Source organism: Macadamia integrifolia, chromosome 1 (genome assembly GCF_013358625.1).
Source record: "Macadamia integrifolia cultivar HAES 741 chromosome 1, SCU_Mint_v3, whole genome shotgun sequence".
Lineage (NCBI taxonomy): Eukaryota > Viridiplantae > Streptophyta > Magnoliopsida > Proteales > Proteaceae > Macadamia > Macadamia integrifolia.
The window spans coordinates 8,360,002-8,384,987 of NC_056557.1; the positions used below are offsets into that span (position 1 = coordinate 8,360,002).

A 24,986-nucleotide genomic window follows, 5' to 3' on the forward strand; every position below is an offset into this window, starting at 1 on the left:
AATTCTTGGAAGATTCTGGTACCATCATTGGCCCTAGCTCAGCCAAGGAAAAGGAGTGAATGGGTCCCTTTGGGTCCAAAGAGAATGGAATTTTTGGCCTAATAGGTTCAGCCAAACCATTTTGGTTTAACAGTGTTGCCGCATGCTCTGAGAAGAGAGAGGTAGGCACCAAGAAAGGATCAGAGAGGACCGAGGTGTTTAGAGCCCCATCACCACCTGCGACTGGAACTGGTGTTGGAAGCGACTCAGAGCCACACATCGATGTAACCTAGTTCGCCAGGGGAGTTGAAACACTAAGACCCTTAATGGGAGGGCCATTAAGTCCAACTGCATCTAGAGAAGAGAAGGGGCAACAGTTGATAAATAGTGGTTTAGTAAGGGCATCTTTAAACAAGGAACTGACTTTTTTGCTCCTACCAGTCTTGGAGTCGAAGGGCTTCAATTGTTATTACTAAAAGAAGTTTTCCATCACATCTTTGCATCACATCTATGGATTTTGGATATATAGAAAGCGCATTGGAAGCCAAAGCAGGGGGAAAGCTCTAGGAGCTGCGAAAAGCAAGGACTTTGAGAGCCGACTTCAAAAGCATTTGGACTGATTGTCAGGATTCAACAAAATGGATTACTAAGGTATTGATGTTGATGGTGATGTCGCTCTATTTTAATGTCTTGCAAAGGTCTGTGTTTACCAAGAAGGATAGGAAATGTGTGAACTAATTAGCTTATAACTTAACCATGCCAAGAAATAAAAAATTAGGACTGGTGTAAGTGACCATTTCGACTCTTTCCTTACTCTTTCATTCCTGGTTTCTATTTTATATTGTTTTGTACTCTTGTGGAAAAAAAAATGAGAGGGTTGGGCAAACGGCGCTTGCTATAATTGTGCACCAAAGAGGGCAGGGGACGACACAGGTGCAGGGGTTCTATGGGGGAGGGGGGAGGGGGGTTTTGTGGGAAAGCGAGACACAAGTCTTTGGGCACCCCGATGGCATGCTCAGATTTTTCGAAAAGAGAGAGAGGGTTCTCCAAGCATGTAGGGTACATTACACCACTCTCTCACATTTTTTTTTTAAATCATTATTTCTCTCACAATTAATATAATAATAAACCTGAGAAGATGTAGATAGTCTCAAAGAGCCTTTTCCCAAAAGAAATTCTGCCAAAGATATATCTTTTTTTGTTTTTTTCAATAAGACAATCAAATGTCTATCCATGCCACCATAAATGAGTGTTTATTTTTTATTTTTTAAATAACTTTTCATACACAATAATACAATAATGAATGTGAGGACATGTAGTGTATGCCTTGCTTTGAGCCTTTTTTCCAAAAAATATATATTTAAATGAAAAGGCTATGCATGCCACCTCAAATGAGTGTTTCATATTTTTTCTTTCAAATAACTCATTGTACACTATTAATATAATAATGAAGGGTAAGAGATCGCTACTTAGTCATGTGATGTGCAAAAGCTCATGAAAATACACATAAGAGTATCAATATGGAAGGAATTTTAATTTCACAAGAGGTGGGGTGGTAATTCCACATGTTCCTATGTCTTGGTTTAGGAGCCACGTGAGCAAGTATGGTCTTTTTTGCAATAATGAATGTGAGGAGAGGTAGCACATGCTTACATGCTTGCAATGAAAGGATCTCTTAATATTTTTGTATAAAAAAATAATTTTATCCATCATCAACGTGAAACATTCATGGTAGAATAAGTGGACATTTCCTATAAATATTGAATAGAATTTGGCCAGACAGTCGTACACGTTAGGGGCTGCTCATTCCACCTCAAATGAGTCTTTAATACTTTTTTTTTCTTTATTATTAAATAATTCTTCTTACACAAGTCAAATATACAGAGTAGTTTCCGCATTACCCATCCACCAGTTCACCGATGAACCGTTTGTTCGCAGTGGCGGGATTACAGGAATCTTGAAACGGTTTTCCTCACTGTGTACCGACACGTTTGAGCAGCCAACATACAAATCGGTTCATTATCTCTCTTTTGTTTCCTCTCTCTCTCTCTCTTCCCGTGCCTCTCTTTTGCCTTCTTCGCTCCCTGCGATTCCGTAGGGAAGAAGGAAAAAACATGAACGTAAAGGCGTCAATTTCTAAGGAGCTGAATGGCAGGCACACGAAGGTATTATCAAAATTCAATTTCTTCTCTCGTTTCATTGATTTTGTCGCAGTAAATCATAATTAGCTCTTACTGCTTACATTACTGTCGGATCATCTGTTTTTTCGATTAAGTTTCTAAATTTCTGGGGACCCATTTGATTTCAACTGGGTTTCCTTCATTTTCTTATAAAAACTTGTCTTTCTTCCAGTGGGTTCCTCCTCCCCCCCCCCCCCTTTTTCTCTATCTGATCGTAGATTCCTGGTTATTTAAGGTTGCAGAACCTAATTTTACCTCTTTTTAGTGTCGTGATTATGTTATGTTTCCATATTTTCTACCTTGATGGTGTGCCGCGCCATTTTTCTTTCTTCATTATTGAGAATTATCAGTATTTTCATGTCTTCTGATGGTGAGAGAGAAATTCTTTTGACCCTGTAAAATGGGTTATCTTCCTTTTCCTTGAATTGTGAATCATATGAAAATTAGTACGCTAAAGGTTTTGTGTTGTGTTCATAGCTGGCCGTTCCTTTAGCCTTCGGATGAGAGAGAGAGTGTGTGTGTGTCTGTGTGTAACACCATTTCTTCTCCTCACTGGACGATGGGACAAAGCGCCATCCATTTACATACACGACCCTGCACAAAAACTCCACCCAATTTAGTATAGAAAAGATCATATAAAACTTTACAAGCTGCATGAGGGCTTATGGCATGTAATTAATATATAATGCAAGGGTGACCAGGAAAATGAATCTTATTCCTTCCATCCTCACCTTCGCTGATAGGTTATAGCACTATAGCCAATGTACAAAGACTCTTTCTCTTCACCCCTTCTTAGCCAAGGAATCAGCTGAGGAAATGCTATATCTTGGCTCCCAGACAATTGGATGTTTCTTTGTCCACCCATTGATAAAGCTTTCTTGAACAGTTGAGATAATTTCCATGGCCAATCCTTTTTGATTCATCCAAGCAATAATCAAAGCTGAATCCCCCTCCACAACAAAGTCTGGCCAGGAAGAGCTATAAAAATGGACAGACCCTGGTTAACCACTCTTATTTCTGCTGTGTTAGGATCTCGTATCTTGATAGTGCTCAATATAGCCTTCATGATCCGTAAATTCACTACCAATACCTTTAAGAGGACTTCATTCATCAGAACTGATATTAATGCCATAACATATGTGCCTTTTCTCCTTGTCACCCAAGCTCACAAAAAATTGCCACTTTTTGTGGGCCATATTCAAGCTATTTTTAGCTATTAATGTTAATCTTTCCTGAACATACTCAAACCATCTTACTCTAACTTCCCATATCTTTTCTCCTAGTGGAACAACTCCTAAATTTTCCTCAACTGTACACGTTCTTGGTTCTGCTCTTCCTAGTCTTGCCAGTCATCCATCTCAAAATCTTCATCTCTCCGTTCTCCCTACACTTACTATTTATGTACATGTTGTTTCTGCCCAATATTAATTTATGGTCTTATAATTATATCATAAAATTTAGCCTTTAGTTTTAATGTGATGTTTCCATCACACGACACTCTAAAGGCCCCTTTTAGCGACATCTAACCATGCTGTAATCTTATAGCCAACATCTCCCTCAATCTCTCCCTCCTTATTCATGAACTGACCAAGATGGCAAAAATAATCACTTTGGGCCTTGGGTATTTGTTTATGAATCTCAGACTTCTCTTCCTTTTCTCTTTCTATCTTTATTAAACTTGGACTACACATACTTCTGTTCAATCTAACTTGTATTTAAATCTTTTGATTCCAAGTTGCCCTTCAAATTTCAAAATTGGCCTTCATGGCTCCTTTAGTCTCATCAACTGTGCCTATATCATCAACAGACAACATGCTTGATGGGACTTCATCTTGTTTATGTTGTGAGAAACTCACACATAAGTAACAGCAAAGAGATATCAGTTCAAACTCAGCCATGATTGGAAACTCTCTTCCGTCTCCCCCAGATAGTTCTCAGACTGGTGATAGCTCCCTCCTAGATATCGTGAATTGCTTCAAAACATCCTCTGGAGACAATTTTTATATCATATTTAAACCTCCTCTAAAATGCCCTGATTGGGGACAGCCTGGGAGTTCATATTTCTAGTACTGAACTGCAATGAAATGGTGATTGGAAAAAGCCTTCAAGGAGAGGCAAAGAGATAGAGAGATACTTATTTATATATGGATTAGGGAATCAGCAAAGAAGGGAAGACTAACAGAAGATAAACTAGTGTTCCAGGGAATATTTATGGTTTAAGTTGAATGATACTGGGGTTTGATAAATTCAAGAAATGCAAGAAAAGAGGAAATAAAATCTGTAACGGGACTGTAAATAGTACCTATGTAAAGTAATTCTGAGAGATAGGTAGAAGAAGAAGTAGAAGATGAAAGGGAAAACCCACCTAAGCTTCTTAAAATATAAGCTAATTCTTTTCTAATCTTCCTAAAGTATGTGAAGTACATCATAAAACCCATTTAAAGGCCCAACCAAATGCTACTATGACTTGGACTCCAAGAAAACCTAAGATTTCCCCGAGCCTTAACTAGTAAAAACAGCCCAAAATAAGCTCAAGACAACTAAAAACGTTGCTCACCTCTTTAAACATAAGTTTTCTACATTAATCATTGGACTGACCAGTTGGATTGGGGTTGTACTATATGGAAGGCTTACCAAGTATACCCAATGGTCAAATGGTTTTTACTAGGATTCTGGGTTGGACAGTCTGGTCAGACAATCATCTCATTTGGACTATCAACCATGGGCCCAAAACAATCCTTGGCCAGGGCTATTTTAAGCACATTTCTATAAAATAATAGTTCTATTGTCTGATCCTCTAAAAATGACAGTTTTTTTTATTAACAAAAGAAAAAGAAGAGTGAGCATTTAACCACATGATACAAAGTTTTCGTTGTAACCCTCTTTTTCGTTGGTTTTTAAATTTTCAGGTAAAGGATTATAATTTTTCCCACATCCTTTTTTTCTTCATCGTTCAAGCTGGGAAAATGTGTTTGCCACCCTATGCCATAATTTGATAAATATGAATTTCTGAATTATCATCTACTTCATTCCGCAAAGGCTCTTAGTGGTCAAATTCATGGTAAACTTATTAGCAATACCGCATCACTTGATGGCAGTTATTGGTTTCAGGAACTATAAGTACAAGCTTTTCTCCTGAGGCATAGTGCTTTTCTTTCACTTCAAATAAGATGAGGCGTTGGTGGAGTTCTTAGTTATAAAATATTATCTATTTTATGTATAACTGTGCTCTAGTCATGCTACAGTTGAAATGAAATTGGAAAGTAGTGGAGAAGAATGACAATACAAAAATATGGAACTACAATTGTTACTTTCTTATCTATCACTCATTCACTTGTCATGTTTTGGATTTGATTGTGTGCAGATATTGGAAGGTCTTTTTAGACTCTCTGAAAATAGGGAATGTGCAGATTGCAGGAGCAGGTATGCATCTTTAAATCCATTTCTGTTTGGACAGCAAGGAATCTCTGTGGTACATATCTATCACGTTATTTAGCCCAATATGGTAGTTCATTGTTTTCCTATTAATTTTCTTGACTTTTGACTTCAAATTTCAATTCAATCATCTAAATTTAGTGCCAATCTCCACCCCTTGATATGGAACAACTTTTGGACATGATGAAGATAAATAAGGAGGTCAAGGAGACTGAACTGAGTTATTCCCTTAAATTTCATCTTATTTCCTGGAAACAGTGTTAAACATGGTCAAAATTTTGTTACTTGTAGTTGTAGTTCAAGTTAGGAATAACAATATAATTGTTTAGCAGCATTATTGGAAATGTAGAAGGAAGTATCAATAATATATATATATATATATATATTTGTGATACTTACAGTATTAAGATGGATGCTTATATTTAATCAGTGGTCACAAACCCTTTAAAGGCTTACCCTTTACCATCTTTACTGTTGCCTGCATGTGTGTTCATGCAATGAGCTAACTTTGGAGTTGATGGTTTTTGTTACTGTCCTACATGACACTTGCCTGTGGATTGGATCAATCTTGTTTCATTCTTTAAAATTATTTTTATTTGTTGTTTTATTTGAGGATGGTTTCTTAAATATGTTGGTTAAATTTTGTGCTGGCTTACCCAAGTAAATTACTTCAGTAATTTCTACATTTTTTTCTGCTTTCATTCTTTTTCATTGTTCACACATTACAGGTTCAAAGGCCACAGTTTTGACTTTGGTTTTTGTATTTTATTAGTTCTGAACTTATGCAGATGCATAAAGCTTCTTCTTCGAGTGTTCCTGATGGAAGCATAAAATTTCTACTTTTCAACTGTTCTTTTCTCTCCTACCCCGTAAAATTATTTATAAAAGTTTTAAATGTCAGAAACCAGTTTAATTTTTATTTTTATTACTTTTTAGTCATTTATTTATTTATTGGAAATTTCAGAAGAACAGAAGGATGTTGGGGAACCATCATCTTTCTTGTTAAACCCAAACATTTGATCTCCAGCCAACCTACGGGTGACTTTGTATGCTTGACACTAAAACTATGAGGGTTTTGTACTGATGACCTTACTAATGGTATCTCCCAGCCAAAAGAAGTCAAACCGACTGAACTTGAAAATCCCTTACTTAAGAGTAATTCCTAGCCAAATATTATCCTAGATGGATGATCCACCAACCAGAAAATTTTGGCAGATTTTATGCACAAGAGAAGATGCTTTGAGTTAGATATCGTGTTATTGGACTTTCTGGTATAGGATTGTAGGGAGTGGGACCAAGTCAGTTACTGTTCCTTACTCTACTTTTTTGTATTGTATGGCATTGGTTGCTTAGAGGAGAGCAGGTACACTGTGATACAGTAAATTGTTACTAATCCAACAAAGAGGGGGGAAAAAAAAAGAGGGAAAAAGAACCTTGAGAGGATTTGGTAGCTACATTCTGAATAGACCTGGTTATGCAATTGCAGGTTGGAGACCCATTTGGGATTGCTGTGGGCCTACTTAAAGATATATAGCCAATTATAATGAGGTAATGGCAATTTGGTAATAACCAGAAATTTCAAGGGGCCACTTGGTAGAACAAAAGACCAATGGATACAGGAGGGATTTGCAATTATTTAACAGAGGAAAACTTGGAAGGGATGATAAAATAAGGACAAAGGAGGATAAAAGAAGTAAAGTGTAACTTGGGAAGACCAAGGGTTATGGTATTGTTTAAAATGACATGACCTGCAGCAATGGGGAACCTTGTGAATGTGAAATCTCTTCCACTTGGTCACAGATTGACTCAGAAATGTCGGGGAACGTTACTAACAATATAGCCTATTGATTCCAACTAAAGAGCACTCCCAAACAGTGGTCAAAACAAGAAATATAAGTTCTGCAACTCAGATCCAGCAATAGTAAGAGTAGTAGATCTGAAATCTGATTTGGTTCTCATGATTGAGAAGAAGTTAGTGCCTAAGATCCCAAGAGTTAAATCGCCCAGAGGAGGTTTCCTTTGACCCAAAAGCCAGGTTGATAGGAAGAGGAAGAGATAGATTGAAGACCAGTTGTGACTGGTCGTAGTGTCGGTAGTACAAGGCAGTGGAACAGAAAAAGATAAGAGGAATAAAGAAGAAAGGAAGGAGAAGAATAAAGGAAGAAAGAGAAGAGAACAGAGAAGGAGAAGGAAAGAAGAAGGTTTACTTGAGAGGGAGGTAGATGGAATCTCCCTATGAGAGAAAAGGAAGACACAGCCAATCAGCTGTTCAGCCATGCAGGCAACACTAAAACTCCATATTTTTATTCTCTATTCTCCATCATATTACAATCATACTTAGAAGAAAGAAAATCACATCCAATAAGGAAATTAAACAAACTAGGAAATTAATCTTAAGAAAATCCATACATAGCTCTATCTAAAACACCCATATAAATACAGGTAATTAAAAGTTACAAAGTGACACCAATCACATGGACTGGTGTGGGTCAATTTGGTTCAATGACAAACCAAACCATTTCCTTCATCTATGATCTGCATCACCTGGATGGACTGTCAAAACTTTTTCTCCAATTTAACTTTGTGTGCCTTTATCCATTTTAGGATTAGGTTGTATGTATGATCTATGCAGTCACTTTTGCAGAGTTTCGAAACTTTTGGTCAGGCATGAAATATTCCATCATTTCACCATTGATAATTTCACTCCTTTTCCTTTTTTGTTCTTTACCCTTTTCCACTATTTTTTGAACCCCACTTTTTATTCATTCATTTATTCTATTTTATTTTATTTTTTATGTTCTCTTCTTTGCATGTTATATGATGTAAGAAATAATGGAATTGGGCTTATTTTAGCGGAAAGAAGTCTTGTTTTAAGTTACATATGTATTGGTCCATGAGTTCCCATTGTAATTAGCCACTTTAATGGGCCTATAATATGGGTAGGACCTATGAATATGAGATTAGTCAAGTATGATAGTCTAGTAGAAATCTATGAGGTTATTCAGTTGTAGAGTCATTAGAAATTTGAGTCCAGATTTCGTTTTAAAACTATTTTCTGTTTTTCATAGTCCTATTTTGAGGATTGTCAAATACATTTCTGATTTTACTATTCTAAGTAGTAGTTTGAGTTCCGTCTCATTATTGGATTAGAGAGTCAGTTTGACAAATCTATATATGGATTTAGTGGCCTATGGCCTCGTCCATGAATTAATTAATACTATTTTCAGTGTGTTTCTGTGCAAAATTCAGTGTTGCTGGGTGGATTATCAATGGGGTTTTTGGTGGTTTCCAAGTGACTGATACAGGTGGATTCCTGTCCTCCATCTTTCCTTCTATTTCATTTTTTTATTCCTTCCATTCCCAGGTTTCCTCACCAAGCCCTTGTAGCACGGTCGGTCGATGTTGAGGATAGACTCCGAACCAAGAGCGAAAAACCTCTCTAAGAGGTGAATACGGAAAAAGTGCTCCACAACCACCTGTTTCTCCGACATCACAGGTAGTGAGCGGAAAGTACCCCAAAAGGATGCAGCTCTTGAACTATAGAAGTCCATCTCATCATAGTTTGATGGGTCTTCAAGATCCTCCCATTCTCTAGATGGTGATGGGGCTGAAGAACTAGACCCCACCTCTTTCTTCTTAGCCTTGGAAGCTTTCCTCTTCTTTGATGGATCGATAGGTTCCTTGCCTTTTCGAGGTGGCATCCTAAAATGCAAAGAAAAGAGATAAGCACATGATGTAAAATGAGAAGTTAAATAAGGAGTACCAAGTTGAGACAGATAGTAGAAATGAAATCAAAGAAATGAATATAATGAGCTATGATAGCATATAGCAGAAAGTTTTAGGAAATGTGATCTAAGATATCATATTACAAGTTATCAAACCTGAATACCTAAACCGGCCAAGTGATTCAATACATAGGCCAGAAGGATTAAGATGATGGAAATCACTAAGTAAACACAAGTGATGCAAAGTAGTTAATGAGATGATGCATGTGGTGATTGAGGTACACAGTGATCCCAATGAGATGTAGCCTTAATGCATGAACAAGTCCAAGAATACAGAATATGAGTGGATACTTTCAAGAGAACACAAGGTATGGTACTAGATTAAACAAGGGATAGCATATCACTATTGGGTTTGAAATAAGAAATGGAAGGATTTCAAACAAGTTTACCAAACATATAGGAAATTTCAAATTTGGGAGCCTAGCCAAATGAAAGGTCTACATTCCAATGGAGACAATTATTTATGATTATAATATTTTTGAGGAATTAGGATTCAAATATAAACAATGAATTCAAGAATGGCTAGGTATAAAAAAAAATTCCCTAATATAGTTGCCCTCTCCTTTGGGCAAGTCTATATAAGAGTTGAGAACAAGCATGGCGCCCAAATTGGGGTAAAGTATGCAATAAAGTGAATAGTGAACACTATAGAAGCCGAATATTGCAATGGGAACAAATAAATCACAAATGGAATGCTATAGTTATATAGAGCAGAGAAATGAGCAGTAAAAGCCCCAAAATCGACGATTAGGGCATAAAAAAGGGGGAAATTTTCTCCAAAGTTTCCATCTACAGATCAAAGTACTTGGAAACCATAATCTAAGCTCTACATTAGCATGTAAATGGTTTTCCATGGGGGAAATAGAAGGAAAAACCAAAGCTCCAACCACAATAACGATTTTTCAATCAAAAAGAGATAAACCCAGATTTTAGAGAGAAAAAGAGGGTTTGAGAACTTACCTTGATGATTTTAGGAGGGAGAATACAACTTGGACCGATCGTTGCATCGATTCGACGAGTTAAGTCATATGGAATCGCCTAAGAATCGCCTAAATTGAAGTAAAGGAGAAAGGAGAGAGAATAGGCAAAAAAACAGGGGTTAAAACGTAGGTCTCGGGCAACTCTGGTAGGTATGAAACCGGTGGGGTTCAACTAGCCATGCCCACCAGTCTTTAGCTCGTCGATTTTGGCAGTGGCTGCCCGATGCCACCTGTGGGTCCTCCATGGCTTGCATTGGTGGGTTTGAAGGTCATTTTTGAAAAATCATGAGTTTATAGAGGAGATTTGGGGCAACACGTATAATGAAATACAAATTTGGAGTTCGAATTATTATGTGCACGTTTCTTCGATCGTTTAGGGATAGAAGTGCACAAAGTTGCGTGCTAAGCTTCGAACAATTGTGTAATGAGTTGTAATACTAACATATATGAAATTTTCATGCAAATCAAGTACACTAGCGATGGTACGCATTAGATCCGAGGGTGTCACCTGAGGTGCACCTCGGGGTCCTCGTCATGTTGGTAGGCCACCAATCAATAGGAGGCCTCAACCTATGGGGCAAGCATCTAACCCACAACCTCAGTTGGCAGGCCCCTATTTTTCACCTACGTCAGGTTACATTCTACTTGATATATCTCCCTAATTCTGCTCAAATTTGCTTCAAATTCTGCACACTAGTTCCTGGTAGTCTGTTCTCTGAATTTCTGATTTGTTTTGCTGAGTTTTTATTACTAGAATACTAATTGTAGTACTGCTACTCTGTGATGTAGATAAGTCACTTAATGGGTTTATTTTATTGCAAATATGCCTTGGATTGGGTTATATATGTGTTGGGCCTTTGATCCCATGGGTTTTTTTTTTTTTTGTAATGGGCCACTTTAATGGGCCTAAAATATTAGTAGAATGTAGAAAAATGAGATTTAATTCATTAGTTTAGTTAGAGTCTTGTTTTGAGTCTATTTCCTTAGTTATTTCAGTTTCCTAGTTAGTTTAGGTTTCTCGGTTAGTTAGGGATTGAGTTAGGCCTTTCCTTTTTAGTGTTTAAGTCAGATTTGAGTCAGCTTTGAGTCTTCTATATAAGTTTGTAAGGGGCTATAGTATTGAAAACGAATTTAGGAGAATGAAAAAAAAAAAGATGGCTTATGCTGTTGTGCTGTGGGATGCAGTTGGGTGAGATGCCCTAGGTGAGATGCCCAAAGCAGAGGGTGAGATGCCCATTCACTAGTTCTTCTTCTCCCCGTCTCAACCCTCCATCGAATTCTCTTTCTATTTTCCTTTTATTTGTTTGCTGTGAGAGTGTTTGAGAGCTAGAACCAAGCCTTTAGAGGACATCTTCTCTATTCAGCCAGAATTTCAGACCTTGCCTGGGATTAGGATCACTTATGATTCCAATCTTACATTATTTGGTACTAGAGCCTAACTGAAGATGGTTCTGGAAGTTCGTTACTTTGCTGAACAAAGGGATACATGCTATGTCCTTGATTGGCTAGATTCTCTGGAAGAATATTTTGACTATTATAACTTGACAGAGACACAAAACCTTTGATTTGTTTGCTCCCAGTTGATTAGTTGTGCTGGAGACATGGTTTAAAGTATCTTCGATACCGATACGATACCCTCCGATACGTACCTTAAATTTAGTCGACCGATACGATACACACCGATACAATACATGAAATTTTTAAAATCCTTTTGTATCGATATATATCCTACGATACATATCGATATGCACCAATACACTATCGATACGTACTGATACTCTATGGAAAATATAAAATCGAGGTGAAATATACATTTCGGTATGTATCGGTGAGTATTTGTACGTATCGATTGGTACGTATCGATGAGTATCAGTACGTATCGGTGAGTATCGGTATGTATCGATCAGTACATATCGGTACGTATCGGTGAGTATCGGTATGTACCGATACGGTGCTCTATGGTCATATAATGGCTAAGATGGGTATTTTTTCAGAAAACATGATTTTTTGAGGGGTTTTTGTTCCAAAATTACTGCTAACCATATTTCTTTCTAACTAAAGTGGAAATCAAGGTTGGGAACAAGGATTTTACATTTATGGGACAACTACAAACCTTGAATTCTTAGTGCGATACCCTCAATTTAGTGTTTATGCATAATACATGTTATCAATAACTTTTTTTAACAAATTTTATGTAAAAGTGTTTAAAAAGGTGTTTCATATCCATTTATGTGCATATCTTAGCGTATAGCCTACACGATATGATACCCTCCGATACGTATCTTAATTTTGGTTAACCGATACGACGATCGATACCGATACTTTAATCCTTGGTTGGAGAATGGTAAAGAGTCCATGAAAAGCAATTCTGAGTTCGAGGACATGAGCCTAGGACTTGGGAAAAGATGAAGTATGAGTTAACAACCCAATACCTCCTTGCATATATCCAAAGAAGGCTCTTCCCTCTGCAAGATTCCCACCAAAAGACATCTATAGGTCTCCAAAAGCCACCCACATGTTACAAGAGCATGAAGGAATTGTTTGACTATGTGGCCACTATGTTGCAACAAATTATGAAGGAGCAACAAAAGAAAACACTTCCAACCAATGAACTAGAGTCAAAAGTTGAGATTAGTGTTGAAGAAATTCCAGCAATTCCTATTATTAGGGAAGAGCTAGTCATTGATGTTCCCATCAACGAGATTCATGTGGAAAATTCGATAGCAACAAGGTTGCCACAATGGACAATGAGGTTGAGACTGAGGAACTTGACACTACAACAACTGTGATAACTATAAACAACCATGAGGAAGATCCTAAGGAGCATGAGATTGAAATTGTGGAGGTCAAGAACACAATGGTTGAAGGCGTTCATGTGGATGATCCCATGGATACATCTAAGGTTGCTGAAGCTAAGCATATGGAGTTTGTCATCCCATTAAAGTATCTTGAAGATCGAGCTCCTCACATTCTAGACTACATCCTTATTATCAAAGGGCTACTTGAATTTTTCTATGGCTTGAAGAGGGACATGCACCATACTATAATCACTCTCACACTAAAAAATTTGAGGACAAATTTTTTCTAAGTGAGGGCAAATTGATGCAGATAAGTCACTTAATGGGTTTATTTTATTACAAATAAGCCTTTGGTTGGGTTATGTATGTGTTGGGCCTTTAATCCTATGGGTTTTCTTTGTAATGGGCCACTTTAATGGGCCTAAAATATCGGTAGAAAGTAGAAAAGTGAGATTTAATTCATTAGTTTAGTTAGAGTCATGTTTTTAGTCTATTTCCTTAGTTATTTCAGTTTCCTAGTTAGTTTAGGTTTCCCGGTTAGTTAGGATTAGGTTAGGCCTTTCTTTTTTATTGTTTGAGTAAGCTTTGAGTCTTCTATATAAGTTTGTAAGAGGCTATAATATTGGAAACAAATTTATGAATGAAAAAAAAAAAAAAAAAAAAAAAAAGATGGCTTATGCTGTTGTGTTGTGGGATGCAGTTGGGTGAGATGCTCATTCACTAGTTCTTCTCCCCCCTTCTCAATCCTCCATTGAATTCTCTTTTGATGCGGATCCGGATTCCAAGGACTGTAATCGGATCGCTTAGGGCCCACAATAAAGTAGTAAACTCAAATAATAAGAGGTAATGGCAGTTCTGTAAATAAATGGAAGTTTTAAGGGAGGTGGCAGTTTTGTAATTAGGCTGAACTTATAGATTTATGCAATGGGTTCAACAATCGGCTAGTAGCAAGGGTACTTCAGGAAATTACAATTAGAGTTAGAAAAAAAAGAATAATAAGTGAAGGAACGGTACTATGGTCAAACCAGGGGGTTAAATGCCCTAACAGCCCACGATGCTTGTCTTCTTCTTCCTTAGTTGATCTGCAAGAGAAGAAAGGACAGCAACTTGCGAAGGAGCCTTCTTATTCAAATCCTCTCCGTATGGTCTGAAACTTGACGCGAGAGTTGGAGATCCTTGGGTCTTTTGATTCCGACAGACACGCACCCCAATCAGCAAGCAATGAAGATCTAAAAAACCCTGCAACTCAAGCCTGGAGGAAAAAGGGGAACCGGACCTGCAATCGGTTGATTTGTTCACACAGAGGATGACTTGGGGAAAGGGACTCCAGGGTTCTGATCGCGTATGAGGTTCCGACAGCCCACCCAAATCTCAGGGTCAATTGATTAGAGACCAAGCTTCAGTGAAGCTTCCTTCAGATCTGCTACTGTTGCCCAGAACAGGGCAGGGGAAGAAAAAAAAACCAGAAATAAAGATGAAATAAAGTAGAAATAGAAGAGTGGAAGGGAGAGATTAGAAAGTTTCAGAGAAGGAAGAAGAGGGAATCGACTGCTATGGTTTCAAAACCAAAAATACCTTAATCAATTCATTCAATTCAAAAAATTCTCTGTTACTAGTGTATTACATGGCTTATAAAAGAAAACCAAAGCAATAAAATTGGAAGTTCACTCAAATGGAAACTAAACTAATTGGAAACTGGAAATAAAAATTCAATCTAAATAAAATACTACCAAACTAATTTCTAACTGAAAAAAAAAAAGGAAAAGTAAATCAAAACAGATTTCTAAACCAAAAAAGATTCCTTCCATCGCCCAACTGCATCATCTTTCTTTTCTTATTTTCCTTTTATTTGTTTGTTGTGAGAGTGTTTGAGAGGTAGAACCAAGCCTTTGAAGGACATCTTCTCTATTAAACCAGAATTTCATATCCTGCCTGGGATTAGGAATACTTGTGATTCCAATCTTACATTACTCTGCTTTCATGTAGTGCTGGAAGTTGCCTGCACAAACCATTCTGCTTCTTTCTTTTCAGAGATATTTTGTAGACTAGTTCTTCTTTTAGAGGTCACTTGACTAGAAAATCAGAGATTTCTGATCTTTGTGTCTCAAGTTGTAAACTCTTACTACCTTCTTCCATATTTCTTTGTTTTGGTGATCCTGGTTCTACTAATTAGTTTTAGATTCCCTATTTTGGAACTGTCTGTGTGATATAGATCAAAGCTTGAAGAAGAAGAGTAAAACTAGAGTCAGAAAACAGTGTTCATGAAACACTATTCACGTGACCAGTACTTTTGGGTCAAAATCTTATTTTTAGTTAGTTTCTATTTTCTTAATGAGCTAGTTAGTTTCTTATTTTATTAGTCAAAGAAGTTTCTTTTTGTAACTTAGGTTAGTTTCCTATTTGAAATTAGTTAGTTTCTAATTTTTTTATGCTTGGTTAGGAAGTTAGACATAAATTAGAAAGTCATATATCAGTCCATTAGTTTCTTTTTTTTTGTTATTTCTTAGTGCCCAAGTTTTGCAAGGCTATTTAAAGCCCATTGATCTTAATGAAAATAAAGATTAAAGTTTTGAAAATTGAGTGGTTACTCATGGCTGAGATAGCTATTACCTTGAGGGGTGTGATACCCATCCTAACTCTCTTCCACTCTTCTCAAACCCTCCATCAAATTCTTTCTTTTCTATTTTCCTTTTATTTGTTTTCCGTTATGAGAGAGTGTTTGAGTGATCAAAGCAAGCTTGTTGAAGTTCAGAAGCTCCATCAAATGACTAGTTGATGTAATTGGGTATAGGAAGGTGGGATTAATTTAGTACTTTGATTTGTTTCCTTTATTGTTAGTGTAGGGTGTGTTCAAGTTAGTAGGGAGATTCAATTTCAGATTTCAGTTGCTAATTTAGGTTAGTTTCTATTTTAAATTAGTTTCCATTAATTGATGTTATTTTCCTTTAAGTAGTTATGTTAGACAATGGAGATTTCAGTTTTGAGATATGGAGAACTTAATTGAAATTTAATGAATAGTTTTTCTCTGGTTGAAGCTGTGGCCAACCCCCTTTTTCTCCATCTCTGAAACTTTCTTTCTTCTCTCTTCTTTTCCTGCTCCTTCTTCCTTATCATATTCAGTTCATTCTTTTCTCTGTTGCAATTACTTCACTGGGTTGCAGAAGGCTTGATTGATCTCTCTCGCAAGCACCCCTTTTGGCCTGATATCTGGAGCGAAGGAAGTCCTTCCCATGGCGACATGGACCCTAGAACTTTAAGCCCTTATACTACTCCTGCTCGAACTCTGCAACAGTGCTAATTGTCTCTCCTACCGCTAGATCTGAGTTGCAAGGACTTCTGCTCCTCTTTGCTTTGTTGTTTGAGATATTTGCTCATCGGAATCAAGAGGCCAAAGGGTTTCCAACCTTCGTCTGGAGTTTCTGGTTTATCCGAGAAGAACTGAAGCAGTTCTTTCCTCTGCAAGGTTCTGATTTTCCACCATGGCTTTTGGCTGGAGGTAAGGGACGACTAACCTATCCCATGTTTTGTGCTTCCTTAAATTAAACCCTACTTTGCATGTAACACCCCCTCTTGTGCCTTTAATCTCTTATGTCCTTAGTTCAACTTCAGTTCCTATTATATCCTTAGTCAAAAAATCAAAACCCTTGTATGTCCTTTTATCTTTCATGCCTTATTGACCCTTCTTAGGTTCTAGTTAATTACAAAATTTCCACCCTCACTGGTTTAGTTGTTAATTGTGGGCCCCTAAGCGATCTAATTCCTGCTTTTGGAACCTGGATCCGCCTCATTAGTTTGAAGGCCATCCAAGGTCTGTAGATTCTGCTACTGCAGAACTTGATAAAGCTTCCTTTTCATTCATTGAGAATAAATTCCCTACCAGCCATAAGTTGAGGCTCATCTTTTGAAGGATAGTTGGGCCTCATACGAGGGGCCTTTGCTCCAAATTTGAGGTTCATTGGAGGCTGAAATCTCGAGATATTGAAAGTTGTCAAAAGTTTTCTAATTCATATCAACGTCATAACTCTCAATTCAACCATTGAATTTGTCTCATCTTTTGAGGGTTTGTTTTGCACCACTAGAAGAGCATTCGATCAAAGTTTAAGCTCCATCAGAGTAGTGGTTTGTGAGTAATCAAAGATCTCCCTATTCAGCCAGATTTTTTAGATCCTGCCTGGGATTAGGGTCACTTGTGATTCTAGTCCTACATGAATGTGCTAATATGGGTATTTGCTTTTGTGGCAACCTCAGTGTGAGTGTGTGACTGATATTGGACAGGTAATGAAATCAGTGCTTTAATTGGATTGGGACTTTAATCAAACATTTTTTTGGCTGTTGTATGTGAGGTTATAGCCTTATAGGCCAGGAGTATTAATGTAGAATTATGGGGAAATGGGATAAGATTTCTCTAAGATTCGGGCTATGGTTAGGTAGAATCTTATTTACGTTAACTGTTGTTTCAAACTGAGAATGAAATTGAGGCTTCTAGGTGTGTTTGGTTGTAATGCGATTATAAGTAACTTGCAGGTTTTGGAAACAGTGAGATTAGGAATTAGAAAGTAGAAGTCTATGTTTGATGGTTGAGATAAATGAATCGAAGAATAGGCAGTAAAGGTTCAGGAAAAACGGAAGGTGCAAAGAACATTGGATCCAGGGTTGGAATTAGGGCTGATTTTGAGGTAAGATAAAATAGTGAAGTTTAGAAATTGAAAAGGGTGTCCTATAATTAGGATTTAAAGAAAGGATAATCAGATTTTGGGGAGCAGGAAAATGGAGTAGAATCAATAGATAGTGATTCAAGAATAAGGAAATAGAAGAGGAATATGATTGAGGAAAATCTGAGAAGAGAATAAAAAATAATGAGGCAATGATGGTCAAAAGAATGACGGGAGAAAAAGAGAGAATATGAATGTACCAACAAACTGCTGCTGGTTCATATGATCAGAAACTCAACAAAAAAGGAGTTATTACTTTGATATTTTCCAAAATTTACAATCATAATTATAATTGGTACTCAATAGAGGAAAAAGACTCAGATATCTTTAATTAGTTAAGATATTACTACTTTATAGGACACATTTATGTTATAATGATGACCAAGTTAACAAAAGCAAATAATGTCCAAACTAGAGTAATGCAATTATAAACCAACCGGATTCAAGACCAAAATTCACTGTTCGTGGTTTAGCCAATGGGGTATATTGATGGACAATATCTTAATCTCTTCCTCTGCATTCATGACCCGCTTACGTGTCTAAATAGTTGACTTTTTGAATCAAATATTGTATATTTTTATAAAATTGTCTATTTCAAATAATGTTTTTTCAGGGGCCCTAGATGGGCGAGCGTAAACCTGGGAATCTTTATCTGCATACAATGTTCAGGGATACATCGGAGTCTTGGAGTGCACATATCAAAGGTAACATTGTTTATCCATTGTCTTCCCTTCATTTTATCTCTTTCAAAAATCCAGCATGTTCCTTTTATATTATCTCTTTGAGAGTAGGCTGCCTACATTTTCCCCTCCCAGACCCTGCAGTAACAGGAGCCTTGTGCACTGGGTTGTCTTTGATCTTAAGAAATTGAACATTATTATTGCAGTTTCTATGTTTCTCATGTGTAAATAGACAAAAAGGCTCCGTGATCCCCTTTCTATATAAGAATCATCACAACCTTTAGATTTTTCAGTTACTTTTTTTACTACTATTGGTGATTGACCAAGCCTTTTCACTATGCTCCACAGGTACGGTCTGCTACATTGGACACATGGCTACCAGAGCAGGTTTCTTTTATGCAATGTGAGAAATCTTCCTTTGAAGAGGAGACCTAATTTGTGTTGATTACAATGTTAAAATAGTAAAAATCTCCAATAGCACAGGGTTTTAAGTATTGGTGCGTATTGTACCATATCGGCCCTTACCGATACGATACATGGAATTTTTAAAACCCTTTCGTATCGATACGTATCCTACGATACATACTGATATTCACCGATACTCACCGATACACACCGATAGGCAACGATACTCTATAAAAAAAATAAAATCGAGTGAAATGTACGTTTCAGTATGTATTGGTATATCGGTGCATATCGGTATGTATCAATACAGTGCGCTACTGTCATATAATGGCCAAGTTGGGTCATTTTTTAGAAAAACAAGATTTTTTGAGGGGTTTTTGTTCCAAAGTTGCCGGCAGCTATATTTCTCTCTAACTAAAGTGGAAATTAAGGTTGAGAACAAGGATTTTACATTTATGGGACAACTACAAACCTTGAATTCTTAGTGCGATACCCTCAATTTAGTGTTTATGCGTAATACATGTTATCAATAGCTTTTTTTAACAAACTTTTTATGCAAAAGTGTATAAAAAAGTGTTTCCTATCCATTTATGTGGGTATCTTTAGTGTATCTCAGATACAATATGATACCCTTCAATACATTTCTTGATTTTGGCCAACCGATACGGCGACCAATACCGATACTTTAGTCCTTGCAATAGCATACTGATACCTGCATTCATACTCATGGAAGCGGTGTGACTCTAATTGGAGGATTGAAATCCTCCAAGCTATCACACTTCTTCACATAATGATGGAAAAATCAAGGTATGGAGAAAGAGCTTTACAAGCAAATGGTTTCTCCATTATTAGAGCAGATCTCTATCTTTATCCAGTATGCTGTTGGTTGATCTCAGTTAAGCTCTTCTTGACATGCTCCTGATTGTTTGTACAGTCAATGTCATCTAATAAAATGACTATTATTGAATTGGAAAGCTTCTACATATCTAGCTTACTTTGATTTTTTACTTTTGTTGTTTTGTAGCCATGAATAATGAGAAGTCGAATAGTTATTGGGAAGCAGAACTGCCACCAAATTATGACAGGAGTGGGATTGAGAGCTTTATTCGTGCGAAGTATGTTCTACATTGAAATTCTTTATCAGACCTTAGTTTAAAGGTGGATCTATAAATGAACATATACAGATTCTAATCATTTGGGCTTATCAGGTATGTGGAGAGAAGATGGGTTTCCAAAAATGCAAAACAGTTCACCTCAAAACCAGAGGAAAGCGGCTTCTCTTACAACCTGGGAATTGAACATAGAAGTAATTCTGGAAGTTCAAACAAATTCATGAGATCCGCTCCCATTTCTATTAATAATAGTACCATCAAACGAGAGCCATCAGAAAATAGACGCCGTTGGGTAAAGTTCATTTATATTTTCTATACTTGCTCTTCATGTTCTGTCAAGTCCTTTTTTTTCTTGAACATGTTCTGTCAATTTGGTCTTTTATATTTTAGCACCTATTAGCTGTATGTTTTGTGGGACAATTACTCCTTATAGATTTTTTTTTATGTGTTGAACATGACCAGACACTGGGAAATAAGGCTTTGTGGCTCTGGCATAAAAGCTGATTGATTGAAATCTTTTCTAACACCAAATGCTCTTGTTTTCTATGCCTATTTTCTGGTGCTAATTCCTTTTAGATTTTCTTCTCCTTTCCATCATTCAACTTGCTTTCTGGACATGTTTTATGATATATCCAAATCTAATTATGCATGTTTTTCCTCTTAATTAATGTATATACATGCTTTTTTAGCATTAGAATGATTCACCATTGCATGTGTTTTAACATTTATAGTACTTATATAGGAGTTGAATATTTGTTTAGATTTTATGTGTGCTAAATAAAAAAAAGGTTTAGCTTGGCTGAAAAAATTAAATCATTAGGTTCATTAAGAAAGCACAATAAACCTAATAGTCGGCATGCTATTTACCTCTATCTCAATTGAAGTGTGGAAGAGCCTAGGACTCTAGGAGCACTGGGAGTATCTTGGCTTACCAAGTTTTTTAAAAACAATTTGAGTACAAATAAAATATCGGATGAATGGAGGAGAAGCATTGTAATTCCGATTTATAAGAACAAAGGTGATATCTAAAAATGCAATAATTATAGAGGCATAAAACTAATGAGTCATACCATGAGCTATGGGAAAAGATTATTAAAGCCCACCTTAAAGAGGACACTGAAGTAATGGAGAACCAATTTGGTTTTACCTCCTAAGGAGATTATGAAAGAAGCTATTTACCTCCTTAGGAGGCTTATGGAAGTATTTAGAGCTCACAAAAAGGACCTCCGTATGGTCTTTATTGACCTGGAGAAAGCATATGACAAAGTACCTAGAAAGCTCATTTGGCATGTCTTAGGGAAGAGAATAGGTTCAATTAAGTATGTGGATATAATTAAGGACATGTATGAGGGAGTAGTGATGAGTGTCAAAATGACAGAGGGCTAAAGTAGTGAATTCCCAATTACAATTGGGTTATAGCTAGGATTAGCTCTAAGCCCTTGTTTGTTTGTGCTAATCATGGATGATCTAACTAGGCACATCTAAAATCAGATATTGTGGTGTGTGCTATTTGTTGATGATAATTGTTTTGATAGATGAGACAGTGGAAGGGTTAAATACTAAATTGGAGCTATAGAGATCAAGCTGAGAATCAAGAGGTTTTATTGATAAGAAGAACGAAGACAGAGTATATGATGTGCCCCTTCAGTCAAAATAGGAGAGGTGATGAAGTAGTGAAACTTGAAGAGAGGAAACTACCACAGAGTGATTGTTTTAAATACATGGAGTCAATCATTAGTAAGGAGGGTGACAAAGAGGATGATGTTTCCCATAGAATTAAAGTGGATGGGTGAAGTGGAGAGATGTGTTGGGAGTGCTATCTGACAAATGCATGCCTGTTAAACTCAAGAAAAAATTCTACAGAACAACGATACGACCAACTATAAGGTATGGGGTGGGCGTTGGGCAATCAAGAAAAGTAACTTGAGTAAATTGAGTGCATCAGAGATGAGGACGTTGAGAGGGATGTGCAACAAGACCAGGAGTGATAGAGTAAAGAAGGATTATATTAGAAAGGAATTAGGGGTTGCACTAATCCAGGACAAGCTTCATGAGCTGGTTGAGGTGGTATAGTCATGTTCAACAGAGACCATGGATGCCCTAGTAAGGAAGAGCTACCAAATTCATTTAGATGGAGCCAGAAGAAGTAGGGGTAGGCCTAAAATGACTATAGATGAAGTGGTAAGAAAATATATGAATATGATAGTGCTTGATTCTAGTATGATCACAGATAGAGTTATACGGAGGACAAAGACCCGTGTAGCCTACCCCTTGTAAGGAATGTTCCTATAATGCTACTTTGACTACAATTATGACTTCTTCTTTTACCTCATTTTACCTCCTTTTGTTCCCTTTTGGAACTTCTTTTATTCTTATATCTACTACTATTTTAGACCATATCGGATCCATGTAGCCAACCTCATTTAGTTGGGATAAGATTATGGCTGTTGTTGTTGTTGTTGTTGTTGTAGTCAGCATGCACCTCAACCTCAAGCCTTCTACTTTTCCTTGACCTGAAATCCTCCTTGTAATAGTTCTCGCAAAATTGGTACTGATACAGTGATACTGCTTATTGTTTAGATGATGAGACGATTTCTCAAGACTACCTTTGGATCATTGTCGCTGCCATCTATGAGCTCAGAGCATTTGATGTAGATAAGGCTGCACTTACCTGGTTGGACCAGCATGACCGGCTTTGGTAGCCAAGAGCCAAGAAGAACTGGTCTAGCCTAGGTTTTTAGTCCAACAATGGTTGGAAGTAGTTTAGTTTAATAATATGTATTTTATTTTCGTATGTTTGTTTTTAGGTAGGATACGTAGGAGATAGAGAAGTAGGAGTCTATTTCAGTTTTAGAGTCTAAGTAAAAGTCTTGTTATTTTCTCTTTAAATTCTTGTATATACTCAATGTTGGACAAATGAATTTATTTGAATGAGAATTAGTTGATTTGTGCAATGTGTGAGGTGTGATTCCCTTCCTCCCCCCCCCTCTATTCTAGTTCCTCCTTCTTCCCTCCCTAAGGCCCTCCATCAACATTGCTTTTTGAATTCAATTCAGTTGTTCTCTCCTACATGTGCAAAGGAAGAATATTACGTATAAGCAAATTGCCCAATGTTTCCAAATTAGTCCAACTTCGTACCTTTCCAGCTATGAACCTTCATTCTTAGCTGGTAAACATCACAGCTCATGTTCTAGCCAAAGGAGCAACTTGATTTAAACAGACTTTCAATGTCCTCTAATGGAAGGCCTGGTTAGAGGAGAGGGGAAATCATATAAAAAGAAAGATGAGGGCGAGAAGAAGAAGATCACACGATCACTTTGGCCATGCAGGCACACTCACAAACACTTCACTATTTCATTCTTCAAATATGAGTACTAATTCACAGTTCATGTACTTAAATAAAAAAGAAAAAGAAACCCAACATGAAAAGGAAACCTACTCTAGTTCAGAAACTAAATCCTAATAGTATTGTATGTTAATCCCAAAATATAAATAAATAAAATTCTTAAAATATCCTACTAGCCAAAGACCAAATTGGACTCAGTTCATCTCTATATGCATAGCCAAATGGGTTTGGATCGGTCCAAGGTAGTGCACCTACATCAGGTCCCCTGGTGTTAAGAAAAACTCAACCACGAGTTCTGTAGGATAGTAGAAATAAAAGCTCGGCTCCTTATCTGCAACTTGAAGAAAAACCCAAATATGAAGTATTGGGATTGCATCCATAGCTGTAAAATCATGGGGGAGAGTGAACTCATGATGGGGAATAGCTTTCACCCTGCACTAACTTCCATCGTTACTTGATCCATAATCATTTCATTTTCTATTGCCATTATTGGTTGTTCCACATCTGAGCGGTCTTCCTCTTGTGTTGACCCATTGAACTCGTCTTGTGGCTGCACTGTTGGTATCACTTTCTTTGACTCCGCAATCAACAACACCATTTCGTTCTTCGAACCACACTCGACCCAATTGAATGATGCGCTAAGATTCAAATACTTCACAATAAGCACCATCACAACACTGAGAAACGGAGAATTCGACGACTGTATAATCCTTAGACTTAATAATGATCTGGTTGGTCTTTCATCTCTACTACAGATCGCGAGGCAAAATTTCTGTGTTGTGTTTCATCGATGAACAAATTAGTAAGCTTTCCGTTGGGCGAGTGAACTTCAAACCTAAACACAAAGGAATCCATGGCTAGGGCCCACCCGAATAATAGAATGTTCAAATAAAAGAAGTGGTAAAATAGTAAATAAATGGAAGATAACTATAAGAGAGGGGACAAGTGAATGTGGTATAATGTATAACAAGAAAAGGTAAACGTGGAACTAACAAAAAATAAGGACAATTGGAAATAAAGGGCACTAGAGGGGTATAAAAGGAATAAAGCTCTTAAACACATTAACGGAATGACATAGGGAGGGGTAATTGTGGAAAAAAATGAAGACTTAAGAGACCAGCAGACAATATGGGAGAATGAGGTGTAAAAGAGGGAACTTAACGTCAAGGGGTGGAAGACATGTTGGACTTGACCTTGTCTTCTACCTCTTGAGAACCAAGGAGAAAACCAGTGGAGAAAATCTTGGAGATCAACATGGAGTTGGAACCAGCAGCAGGAGTTGCACTTGGACTTGGACTTGGTACTGCTACTTCAGAGAGTGAATTGGCGAAAAGCCTCGTCTTTAGGAAGTCATTGGCCCTGGCTTCTCCATATTGAACAATAAACTGTCCAAAGTGTTCGGACTACTTGGTTTCCCCCTAAAAACTAAGCAAAATTTGGCACTTTGTAACCTCTAGGCAAGGCATATGCAGTATTCAACAGAAGAGGTGACTCGTGTCGGGAGCTTAAAACCAGGTAGGAGTTCTTTGGCCTCTCTCTCTCTCTCTCTCTCTCTCTCTCTCTCTCTCTCTCTC

The 24,986-nt window shown here is 37.2% G+C and overlaps 1 protein-coding gene across 3 annotated transcripts in view; it reads left to right on the forward strand.

Moving 5' to 3' along the window:
• Positions 1–1,840: 1,840 nt before the first annotated feature.
• Positions 1,841–24,986, forward strand: part of LOC122076745 (probable ADP-ribosylation factor GTPase-activating protein AGD15) — a 36,729-nt gene continuing 13,583 nt past the window's right edge. For 2 of the 3 annotated variants that reach the window (XR_006139801.1, XM_042642637.1), the window contains exons 1-6: positions 1,841–2,144; positions 5,524–5,582; positions 18,483–18,573; positions 18,898–18,952; positions 19,979–20,069; positions 20,163–20,358. Coding sequence is in view for 1 of the 3 variants with exons in the window: in XM_042642637.1 (XP_042498571.1) it covers positions 2,094–2,144; positions 5,524–5,582; positions 18,483–18,573; positions 18,898–18,952; positions 19,979–20,069; positions 20,163–20,358 (543 nt within the window). In the remaining 2 variants the exon portion in view is untranslated. The remainder of the gene's footprint in view (positions 2,145–5,523; positions 5,583–18,482; positions 18,574–18,897; positions 18,953–19,978; positions 20,070–20,162; positions 20,359–24,986) is intronic. The other variant, XR_006139960.1, reaches the window with a different exon arrangement.